This window comes from Pholis gunnellus (assembly GCF_910591455.1).
Source record: "Pholis gunnellus genome assembly, chromosome: 19".
Lineage (NCBI taxonomy): Eukaryota > Metazoa > Chordata > Actinopteri > Perciformes > Pholidae > Pholis > Pholis gunnellus.
The window spans coordinates 14182864-14194924 of NC_136546.1; the positions used below are offsets into that span (position 1 = coordinate 14182864).

A 12061-nucleotide genomic window follows, 5' to 3' on the forward strand; every position below is an offset into this window, starting at 1 on the left:
GGTAAACTGTTATGCAGATCAGCCCGTTACATCACAAATATAAAGATCAATACAATGAGACTTTATATGTAAATATGATGTGATTCAAATAGGCATAATAAGCACATTTTCTGCAGGTTATGTGTGATGGTTTATGGCTTTCGTCTCTCTGAAGCTGCAGTTTTATTTCCCGCCACTAGAAGCCGCTGCAGCGTGCTCCGTGATGACGTCACCTTAGTCCAACTCAAAAGCCCTGTGAACGTCTCTGTTCCTCGCCGGGTGCGGTGGCGCGCGCCTGTAATCCAAGTTGCTGGGAGGCTGAGTCTGGCGGACCGTTTGAGTTCAGGAGTTCTGAGCTGCAGTGCACTATGCCGATCGGGTGTCCGCGCTAAGTTCGGTATCGATATGGTGCTCCTGGGGGAGCCCGGGACCACCAGGTCGTCTAAGGAGGGGTGCACCGGCCCAGGCCGGAAACGGAGCAGGTCAAAGCCCCCGTGCCGCTCAGTAGTGGGATCGCGCCTGTGAATAGACGCTGTAGTGCAGCCTGAGTAATACAGCGGGACCCAGTCTTTTTAACACATCTACGAACGAGCTTTTATACACGTACACACTACATTATATATTTATAGCACACAGCAGCTTCCTCGTTGTTTCTTTATCTTCTTATTCACATGAAAACCCCTCACAGACCAGCTGTTCTGAGTACGCTACACTGCCTCCCCCTGGAGGACACGTGCAACTACATCAACCTCACTCATAAATACGGCATTTCTCAGCCATGACGCTACCAACCGGACATAATGGAGGTTTTATTCACCGTGTTAATCGCTGCCAGTTTATTCCGGCTGTGACACATAACCCCTAACAAAACCCCTGAACTTGATCCTGTTGTTGATTATATTCAGGGTATGGTGTTTACATGGAATATGAAATACCTGGGTATTCATAATACAATAATACAGTGGAGGCATGTAGCAACTACTCAAGTACTATACTTAAGTGTAAATTCGAGGTACTTGTACTTTTCTTTCTACACCTCAACTACATCTCAGAGCTAAATGTATTAGATTTATTTTTCTGATGAACTGAAATATTACGTGTTGTATTATGGGTTGAATCATCCTACTTCTTAAAATAAACTATCACAGCCAACCTTTGATTAGCTGGAACATTTACAACATAGTACTGTATTGTCTGTAGAGGAAGAAAACACATTTGTCTGTAAGTTTATAGTAAACTACTAGCAACTAGTTGCTATACTTTCACAGCAAGTTGCTGTGACTTTTGAGTTATGCCATCATATTGCCTGAAAGTACAAAAAGAAAGCGAACACTCCCAGTAGAACTCCTAAAGCACAGCACACAGTAACTCATCAAAAGAGACACATGACTGCATCAAACATTGTTTTATTCATTAATGTATTAATTACACTGATTAAAGCTCATGGTCTTCTGGGTGGTAGAGTTCGCTCATCAGTCGGTAGATGTATGACGGTGCGTGTCCTCCAATGTTGGAGATGAACAGAGTGATGAGCTCAGGTGGGACGTAGTCAAACACCGGGCAGTGCACGTTCACCTTTGAGAGTATCTCACCTGAAATGCAAATTTCAAAATGTGAAAATGAACTTCAGAACAATTATTCTACAAAAGGATTCATTTTAAAGGCTTAAAAGTGACACTTTGTGAGGAATGTCAGCATTACCTTCAGTGAAAGGAAGCACCTCATGTGGAGAGACAAACTTGTGGAAGGTATCTTCTTCATTCGGGAACTAAGGACACAAAATAGTTCCGTCGTCATCTTGCCGTCAGCAGAAGTTATGGATACCTGGCAGACTAGAGTGTCTTCTTACCTGAGGCGAGAGCTTGAACATGGGAGCACAAACAATCAGCGGTGTTGAGTGGTGCTTGGCTGCAAGGGCCAGAGTGTGTGTCCCATTAACGGCCCTCAGACCGCCGTTTGCCAGAACCGTCTGCGTACCAATGATGACCTGAAACGAGACCCCCCCACACACACACACAGGTTAACTCCCGTGCTCTGACGCGACTGTTTCGCAGTCTTCTGTGGCGTTAAATACCTTATTAACGCGAGACATGACCGCAAATATGGCCGCATCTGCGATCACGGTTGTTTCGATTCCGGCTTTTGAGAGACTGGTTGCCATCTCATGTCCCTGGTGGGACGCGAAGAACAAATAAGGTAAATATCAGAACAACTGTTAACCTCGGGAACAGTCATTTCTTGTATCTTGTGTCTGTCCTACCTGGCAGAAGGGGGCGCACTCTGCCACGATGACGTGGAACTTGCGTTTGCGTACAACGTTCTTGAGGAAGGCCTCCACGGTGCGAGAGCGGCCGATAGTCATGATGACCTCATTAGAGTGGATGTGCTCCAGGGCCTGCATCGCTATGTTGTCAGTTGTTCCCTCTGAAAAGTGGTGGAGGGAGAAAACAGCAAAGAGTAAATACAGACAATACGGAGCACCAGCTGGTTGATACATGCCCTGCTTGTTAAACCTTTTATGTGAATGTCCCATCAGTGATGGTGGTCAATGGAGTCCCATGAATAAATAAAGTGCGTAGTGCGTGCTATATGTACCGAGAAAGCTGATTTCTCCTGATGCTGAGCCCTGCCTACATGTACCAGGATGCATTGCGCGTGAGCGGAGTGTTTGCCACGTCTGATAAATAAACAACGGTAATGTCACTGCTGTACGGAACAGCAACAGATTTTGCAGCTGCGCCCCAGAGACACAGAGGGTCTCTTAATTGCATCCCCGTTTCACTCACTTGCATCCTTTCCTTGCGTCTTAGTCCCTCGCACCAGGGATGCGTGGAGAGACGCAAGGAAACCATGGGAGAAGAGAGGAAACGAGGAAATATGCTTTAAGAGATATGAGACGTCCTTTACTCAGTTGCGTCACGTGAAGCGACGTCGGTTTCTGATGACCGTGGCCGCTGACCACATCTGTGATCAGCTGGAGCGTCCAATCACATAACTGACGAAACAATGAGGGGGCGTGTCGGCCTTTAAAACCCTTCCTGGAAGGCTGTTCTCATGCGTCCTTGCTCATGGCTCCTCGGAGATCCCTCCTCGATCAGAAATAAGAGCTTTGGGACGTCCGTCAATATGGCGGCGCAGAACAACTGCGACTTGGGATGTACCCAGAGACGACTGCAGGTAAAAGGTTGAAAACGGGCACATTTTCCCTTTAAAAAAATCCCCAAAACATACCCAGCTCAGTCAGCAACTCATTGATGGCCTCGATGACATTTGCTTTGAGTGCAGCAAAATGCTGTCTGAAGTTCTCCTCGCTGAGTCCTCCAGAGGTGAGCAGCCTGTGGAGGGACTCCTGCTGGTCCGTCTCTTCACTGCTGCCCCGAGATCTTCAAGAACACAACAGAGAAAACAAGCTCATAGGAAGGGGAGCTGTGCAAAGATCAGACATTTTTATAGACACACTATTTTATAGACGGTGCTTTGTTTGTATAACTTGACAGCGTTTGCTCGCAGAACTTTTCAGTATACGTGCAATTAATCCAGATCAGCTTTAATTTCATGGCTCATGTGAGAGCGTATGATCTATAATCTTGATCTATAATCTTTCCAGTGGAGTGACTGGTTTAAACTGCTGTGAGTCTTCACCTGGCATATTCCTCTCTGATGATCTTCAACACCCGTCGGATCATGTTACCAACAGTGGTCTCTGAGGGCTGCGCGGCCGTCATTCTCCGCCCCTCCTTACGGATTATTTCCATCAGATCGCCTGAAACAGAGAACGTTCAAGTGGAAATTACAAACTGAACCTGTGACTCAATCCACTGTTTAATACCATCTCCAAACCTGCAAAGCCCACCCAAAACTGATGTACCACTCATTTATCTTTTTCATTCATAGGTTACATGAACAAACATGAATAAACATGTTATGGTACCCTGTATTCTCACTCACATGCATTGCAGTCACCATCATTTATTCTGCATGCATATATAATGTTTCCTCTGCACATATATTGTATTCTACCATGTATGCATATCTTTATATATACACTATAGATTTAGATAACATTAAGACACAAAATTACAGATTATTAGAGATTAATACAACTCTATCTGTGTCTCAGTTAAGGGAACAGTCTCACAAAGCAACTATATAGACTAAAAATAAAGGTAATGGAGAAAATGGAAGGTTAATGTTACTGTAATATATACTTTTGACAGCTATTGCAGCCGTTACTACAGGTTTGAGTCCTCTCTGTTCAGCTACAATGACAGCTGTCTAACAAACACAGTAGTAGCATGAAGTACCAGCGCTGCTCCACCGAGCCTGGGCTGTGATCCTGCGGAGCAGGGCGGTCGTCTCTCGGGCTGTCTCCGCCGAGCCCCGGAGCGGTCCCGTCCCGCTTCCTCCACGCTTCAGGTCGGACAGAAACGATTCGATTCTCTCCGTCAGATCCGTTCCTTTGTCCGGGCCCGGCATGGTTGTTGTGTAAACGACTTGCTATCAGTGTAACGACAGCTCGATAGTTCTAGGTTCCACCATGAAAATGTGTTGACGAGGAAGTGCTTCAGGAGTACATCCGGGTGATTGTGACTGCGCTTCATTGTGATTGGTGGACCGCTGCACGAGCTATTGCATCAATTCTGCAGCGTGTTATAGAGACTGTGAACGTGACGGTTTCATTTTGACCTAAAGATCACCTTAAAGTATTATAAAACATACAACTAACAAAAAAAAGATATGTTGGTTTTGACTGAAATGTCACAACAGCTATTGTTTTTTTATCATGACTTTTGGTTTATTTTTGTCCAATTCGTTGGTTTATGACTCTTCTGAGACGACAGGCCTGTGTTGGATTTTTTTTGTCTTTCTTAGTGGATGACCAGTTTTTGTTTTGGCATCATCATATGGAGGCTCCAACTGTGAGATGAAAGGTTGAGCTCATCACAGGGTGCAACAGGTCAGCTGACTTCTCACTGGTCATCAAATCAATCAAAATCCCAAAGATTTGTTGGTAAATTGAAAAGGTAAGTGAACAGTTTCTCCTGCATGGTCATGGGTTGATTTTAATTATAGTGGATTTTAATTACAGTTTGGGCAATAATTGCAAGTATCCTCCGATGGGAAATATCTTGATCCAGGATATCCAAAACCTGCCTTAAATCTAAACTATGTCAAGTCACCAATAGTCAACGGTGACTTAACATAAATACCTCGTGTCTTTGTTTTGTCCCCCTAGTTACAGTTGTAAGCAACAAGCCACGTGGATTCTTTAAATATGAAACAAGAGCTCTTTGATGCATCAAAGTAATAACATGGCTCACTCACCTGCTCTGTGGCGCTTTGATGACTCATGCGGGATACAATGAACCTCTGTGCTGTAGGACTGTGAGATGCTTTCAGTTTGTTTTGGAAGGATGTGCTCAATTTTCTCTTGCTGCCATCAGGTTTGAACGCACTCATCAGAATTTGTTTTAGATAAAAGCGTGTTCCAAATATAAGTAAAATCTGATTAACGATAAAAAAAATTACACATGAACATTATACTTATATGTAAAAAGTAAATTTCTGACAAACAAGTGTATTAAACATTTGGATATATTCTGAATATTTGTTATTTTACACTTTTTTTAAACTTCTATTTCCTCCTGTAGTAATTTGCATATATCACTCACAACACTGATATTACAGCCTAGTTCGTGGGATGATAAAATGCTTTTTAATGTCTAAAAACACCTTTTAGTCCTCGCATATATTAGTATCACATGTGGGAAATACATGCTAGACTACTCCATAACTAATGTAAATCCATCCAATATTTTATTGAATAAAAGCCCAACACAAATTTACAAAATTTGTCAGTCAACATAAAAATCATTGATTGCGCACAACGCGCATGCTCATTGTTAAAAATGTACCCGCGACAGATGCCTCAATTAATCCCAGTCAATAACATATCTGAAAATTTGCAACCACCCACATCCTCATGTAACCCAAAATGTAACCCAAGCCTCATAAGCATCTCTAAAGAAAAGCAGCACGATGGATGGATGGATCGGCACTGCAATTAGGAAGTGATGTTTTGAGAAATGCAAATTTTACCAGTGTGTGAATAAAAGGAGCGCATGACTGAAAGGATGTTTCAGAAAGTGTTTGGATTAGCAACATTACATTTCCTGTCAAAACCTCAAGACGAGAGAAACTTGCGAGTATATATGTGATGTGTATCATATAAGTCGGGTTGGTTAAATTACTGATAGCCACAAACAACGTAATGCTGCAAACTCCTTCATACGGACAAGGTTTTTTGGCTACTTTTGATTTGTGAAAAATGAATGTTCAGGAGTTTCAAAAACAATTAGAACATGCAGGAGCTCATAGAAGTGACCTTATTTATAACTGCATAAGAGATTACTTTGACAACTCACAATCCCCCCCCCCCCCAAAAAAAATAATAATATACCTGTCGAAGCAACTAAGTAGCATTTACAATATGAAAACAAACTAAAGACACGGTTCAATTTAGCTACCAAACATGTATGCAAATTAAGTGACATAACACAGAAGTTCAGTGGTTGCTAATTTTCTGCAAGTAACAACAAACCACGTATTTTTTTCAAACAGCCTTCACTTGATAAAAGGGTACCAGGATCTAGTTAGCTTGGCATGGCGAAGAATGTGTACGTTAACAGAAGGGCAAAAAGACATTCGCTCATGGCACATCCATTCAAATTGAGCTCAAAATCAAACGTCGCTGTTCAACTGGTTGAGGGAACAAGTTCTTATTCAGTAAGCTGCAACATTCAAAAACAGTGCAGACAGAAAAGTGAAGTACCATGAAATGGACATATCTCACTAATGCAGTGACATACACCTCCCACGTCTCACAGTGCATTTCTCCCTACAGCGCTTTTATTGTTTCAAACCACTCAATAAGCAGGTGAATCTTTTTTTTTTCTCAGAGGACAAACTTGACATTGTGAAAACTAGAATTTGAGCCCCTGAACCTCACTTGCTGTTGTTTTGCTGAAGCTAGTCCAAGGAGGGTGGATGATGGGATGTGTTGGCTGGCTGACCGGCAGGCCGCTTCCCCACGAAGGTAAGGGAGCTAGGGGCACCGGTCTACTCGATCAGCTTCTTTGCCTTGAAGAAGCGCCGCAAGTAGAAGACCTGCCATGTAGCCAGCCCGATAAGACAGCACATGGAGAATATGCTGAAGTACAGCACACGTGTGTTGGTGGACTCTGGAGAGAGGAAAGAGAGGTGAAAAGAAGAGAGTCGTGTTACTGGTGAAGAAATAATATTTTGTTCATGCACTGACCTAACCAACAAAACAGACAATTTTAGGTTGTTTTAGGGTGTTACGGTGAAGAAAGTAAGTCAGCATTACTTTGAGCCATTCTGCTGAATATCAAGTAACAATATGAAGCTGCAGATGCCTCAAAGATGGAGACAATATGTTCTGTAACACAAGCTCAACAGCAGCTCATTAGAGCGTAGCCATGAGGGAAAACTAATAGCAGAACCACTCAAACTGCAAAACAGACCTGTCCGAAATGTCCGAAAGTTGATTAACCAGGCAATTAATCAGGCGTTGTTACCCTCCTTCAAGGGCACGTCAAACAACAACCAATCTGGCACAGGGAGGCAGGGCTAAGCAAAGGGTCAATTGCATTGTTTTTCTTACCATTGGTGTCTCGCATCTCCTCCTCCCTCTTCTTCATGTAAGCAAAATCATTGACAATGGACTCCGACAGGTCCTCCAGTCTCCTCAGCTCAACCTCAAGGGGCTTCAGCTTCTCCACCTTGGCAATCTGGAGAGACAAAAACAGAAGTAACTCAATCCAGAGACAAGTGATGCCTGAGAAGACGATGGAGGGAAAAGATCGAACTACTCCTGAAGCGGAACCATTATATACTTTGTCCAGCAGGTGTCACTCTTAGGCTATGTAGTCTGGTCATGTAAATGATATTTGTACAGCCCAATATCACGAATGTGCCTCAAGCAGGCGCACACCTTGTGCGTTTTGATCAAACTGTGGTTTGCCATTTCCTCCTGTTTATTTAGGCTGGTGAGAAAGCGGCCTTTTGAACTCTGGTGGGAAGTGAACAGCTGCACTGCCGGAGAAGGCGGAGCCCAAAATGGACCAACCACAGGATTATGTGATATGAATGTGTGAAGTGGACAAATTTAACTGCTGAAGTTATGTATTTTACAAGATGTGTCTGATGGTTATGGCAGCCATTTTCCGTCATGTTGTGGTGCAAGACACTTCATGTAGAAGTTTGTCGTTATTTTATTAATGACTGAAGTCCGGTTGCAGTCTCAACCAATAATGCTCACAACTATTGCTCTTTTAGCTCAATTTGCTGTCAGCCACAAGAATGAACTTGTTCTCTGTGTGCTGTTGAAGATACAGGAGAGGTCACCAAACCAGCCCAGTGAACACCCGTCAGTCCATGTGACTTATGTTTACAACTTTTGACAACAAAGCACCGTTCTCCCTTTTGTCTGAACCAAACAATAGCCTTAAACTGTGCAGCAGCCCTAGACGTGGTGATTTTCCCTTTGTGGATGTTGCATCGTAAAATCTGCCAAGTACACATTCCCAAACATTGCGTAAGAGACGGGGACTCTTTGAGCAATACATCATGTACAGAACAGCTTGCACATCCAAAAACACGCCCATCTACGTAGGTAAATACAACTTCAGCTCCACCCTCACGACAGGCAAGCCCACTCAAGTGCTCCCTGAACATCCACACACACACAATAGGATAGAACGTCATAATCGTGCAACAAGAGTGGGGAGTGGGAAGTGTGGGGAGGGGTTGATTCTCAGCTCACAGGACTTTATCACTTCTGTACTACTTATTATTATGTGTTGCCTGAGGCAGTGACAGTGCAATCCATTGTCAGAAGAAACCCCCGAGTAATGCAAGAGATGACGCACAACGATGTGTCCCAACGATGCAGCGAGGCACCTCAACGTCATTATGTTTTGGCAATGCCACTAAGGTTCCCCTTCAGGTAAACACGTTTAGCTCCGTCAGCACGATTGCTGTAGTTTGTACTGTTAGCGCTTTTAGCACCGTTAACTACAACTCACCTGCTCAGGCGTCGCCATGTTGAGAGCTGCTGAAAGGTCATCGAAATGATCCCAATCTCGTATTATGCACCTTTAATGTGGCATAAATGTAAATTATGCAGTATATCCTGCAGTTTCCACAGCTCAACATGATTTGTTATTCTCATGAACTGCTTATTTTGATATTGTATAACAGTTACAGGAAAAGGAATGTGTAACTGATCTCATTTTGTTTGATAAGAGTTTGATAAATGACGGCCTTTATCCTGCCGAGGGGGATACTTGCAAATTTAACCAAGTGGGTCAATCTGCAATTTCTTATTTAAGACAATTGGGTGAGCTGTACCACTTTCATAAGGCTGAGAAATGTGTTAAAGTGGAACTGCTTACTATTTTAAACCGGAACAGTGAATACATGCTGTGAAACCTCTGCTGTAAGACCAATGGCCCACATCCACCGACCTCGTCTCCAAACTGCAAGTCATTATCTGCAGAATCTGTATATTTGTAACATAAGAAAGTAAACTGTCGGGACTCCAACACTTACCTCTTCATAGTTTTTAGCCTCCACACCATGCTTCATGTCCAGATTGACCAGCTGGTCAGGCACTCTTCCAGTCCCTAGTTAAAAAGAGCAGAGAATCTAGCATCATAGGCATATAACCGAAATACATTTTGAATAGTGATCACTCACTATGCTCTGTAAACTTGGCATAGATCCAGAAAGCCTGCATTTAAATAAACTAAGAAGCTTTTCACCGTTATTCCATATGTGTACTCAACTCTTACTCGATAAGTCATAAACTAATTGTGTGTGTGCCTGTTGATATTAATACTCTTTATGTATATTTTTCAGTGAAAGAATAATTAGGGCTGTCCTCGACCAAAGACATTCTTAGTCGACCAACACTCATAAGATGTAGTAAACTAAATGATTGGTTAATCTAAAATCGATAGATCTGAGAAACTGAGTTCCTCCAGAAAGAATGACGCAAAAGCACAACTTTAAATCTTGCGTTTATCCGAGATGTGCTCATAGGTTTCTTGGAAATAAGTGATTCAGCCTGAAAAGGCATTAGAAGAAATGACTAATCAACTAAAGAAATCTTAGTTGACAAAGACCAAAACGACCAATTACTCAACTAATTGACGAAGAGGGGGCATAACTAGGAATTTTCAATAACAGACTTTGGTGAGTGAGAAATGAATCATAGTTTTGTGCGTGTGAACACTTACCCATGGGTGATTTGCTCTCAAAGCACACCTCAAACATGTCATAGTCCTCCGTGGTGAATGCAAACTTCCCTTTAACTGCATCTTCCTTGGAGTAAAGAGTGTGGCTCGAGGAATCTGTGATCTAAAAGAAGAAAATAATGAAATAAAATGTCAACTGCACTTATTCAGTGTGAATTTATTCGGTTTTGATTGTAATCCCGACATCATTGAAAATGAGAGCATGCTCTCGAACATTGACGTTAAAATTGACGATGAGATGGTGAAGTTGGTCGCACAAACCAAACAATTGAATGATTTCAACTTGTGCTCCAGGTAATTGCATTTTACTTTTTTTAAATGTCTGTTCTTTTATAGATTAGACTATGAATTTAAAAACAGAAAAAAATATAATAAAACAGTTGCATAAAGCTCCAATTGACTGCATGAAAACTAGTGTAAACATTATTAAAGGCTGGTGATTACCTCATTAATATCAAACCAGTAGTGTGGATTGTTATTTGGCAGCTGTTAGAATATGGAGACTTCCGGAATCCTTTACTCGAGTAACTCACGTTAATAGGTTAATGAATATTTTTTAAGATTGACCACCCTTGTATGACCTATGGAGGAAATCTTAAGACCTCATTCATTAAAAAAATAACAGTGACGTCACACACATAAAGCTACAAGCTGCCGTTGACATGTAGGCTAGCTGAGGTTGCTAACGTCGTTAGCTTCTTGACTACAAGCTGCTCCTGTAAGACTGACGTGTAACAGCAGCAGAGGCGAGCCGGTGACAGTGAACAGGATAATTCCACATGATACAATAACCCAATGTTAATGACATAAACACCACGATAAGTGATCAAAAGCAGTGTGCATGGGAGCATGTTAGATATTGCTTTCTTAACAATATTGTTAGCACGCAATGACGTTAGCTAGCTAATTAGCAACTAAAAGCCAGGAAGACGTGTTTTTCGGGGCCTAGATTAGCTACAATGCTAACAACAGTTGTCACACATTTCAGCCGCACTCCACCAACAGTTAAGACTATTTATCACATGCTATGGGTTTAATTTGTAGCGTTAGTGTAATTAAACATAGGCGTTAAGAAACTGGAGCCACGTCGGCCTCAACACAGACCGGTTACGTTAACGTTAGCTAGCCGCAGGTCTGTGCTTACCTTCAGATTAGTTTTGGTGTTCGCCTGTTCGGATATCTCATACTCCCCCGTGACGAGGACGTCTTTGTGGATCTCCTCCCGTAGACACTTTCTCGAGTTGACCGGTAAAAAGAAAGAAATGGAAAATACCGATTCAATAAGAACCGGTAGCAACAGTAGCGCAGCGATTCGAGCCATGGCTACCCTCAACCTACCGACCAACCAGCCCGTGCCAACCAGCCAGTTTAACACCGAGTTCCAGCTCACACAACCGGCCTGACTGAGCCGTCTAGCGCCGCCACTGGCCTGGAGGAACAAGCACAACTACCGACTCTTCCTCTGTGAGGTTGTAGTGGGTTCAACCTGTGTGTGTGCATGGCCGTATACATCTGTTTGGGTCCCCTGGATGTCTGGCCAGATGCACACTTTGCCTTCTTATTAGTTCGTCCTCGTCTGTAACGTTACAAGCACTGGGGAACAATTAAATTGCCAACATTTAAAACATCTAGTGATTAGAGATATTTGTGTAGTAGTCACAGAAGCTCTTCTTTTAAACCACAGCTGCACTCGTCATCTGCAGATAGTGCTGGCTCAGGTGTAATACCTTGATGTCAAAGCA

General features: G+C 42.8%; 2 protein-coding genes across 2 annotated transcripts; both read right to left on the bottom strand.

Moving 5' to 3' along the window:
* Nucleotides 1–1369: 1369 nt before the first annotated feature.
* Nucleotides 1370–4522, bottom strand: eif2b2 (eukaryotic translation initiation factor 2B, subunit 2 beta). Its single transcript, XM_079180600.1, has 8 exons — nt 4284–4522; nt 3622–3742; nt 3211–3362; nt 2240–2403; nt 2054–2149; nt 1829–1966; nt 1681–1747; nt 1370–1571 (listed from the first exon to the last, which is right to left on the bottom strand). Exons 1-8 carry the CDS (start codon nt 4453–4455, stop codon nt 1414–1416), a joined length of 1068 nt encoding a protein of 355 aa, XP_079036726.1. The 5' UTR covers nt 4456–4522; the 3' UTR covers nt 1370–1413.
* A 1252-nt stretch (nt 4523–5774) lies between these two features.
* tmed10 (transmembrane p24 trafficking protein 10) lies at nt 5775–11692 on the bottom strand. Its single transcript, XM_079179999.1, has 5 exons — nt 11464–11692; nt 10302–10422; nt 9613–9686; nt 7664–7790; nt 5775–7220 (listed from the first exon to the last, which is right to left on the bottom strand). The coding sequence occupies exons 1-5, from the start codon at nt 11638–11640 to the stop codon at nt 7099–7101; spliced, it is 621 nt and encodes a 206-aa protein (XP_079036125.1). The 5' UTR covers nt 11641–11692; the 3' UTR covers nt 5775–7098.
* Between the last annotated feature and the right edge of the window lie 369 nt (nt 11693–12061).

Bases quoted from the DNA above. Each gene is read 5' to 3' on its own strand.
- eif2b2 (XM_079180600.1), bottom strand. From the start codon at position 4,455: ATGCCGGGCCCGGACAAAGGAACGGATCTGACGGAGAGAATCGAATCG. The intron at 3,743-4,283 runs GTACTTCATGCT...TCTCTGTTTCAG, and splicing joins GGCTCGGTGGAGCAGCGCTG to GCGATCTGATGGAAATAATC. The intron at 1,572-1,680 runs GTAATGCTGACA...TTTGCATTTCAG, and splicing joins GGTGCTTCCTTTCACTGAAG to GTGAGATACTCTCAAAGGTG.
- tmed10 (XM_079179999.1), bottom strand. From the start codon at position 11,640: ATGGCTCGAATCGCTGCGCTACTGTTGCTACCGGTTCTTATTGAATCG. The intron at 9,687-10,301 runs GTAAGTGTTCAC...CTTTTTAACTAG, and splicing joins TGAGAGCAAATCACCCATGG to GGACTGGAAGAGTGCCTGAC. The intron at 7,221-7,663 runs GTAAGAAAAACA...TCCTCTCTCCAG, and splicing joins GGAGATGCGAGACACCAATG to AGTCCACCAACACACGTGTG.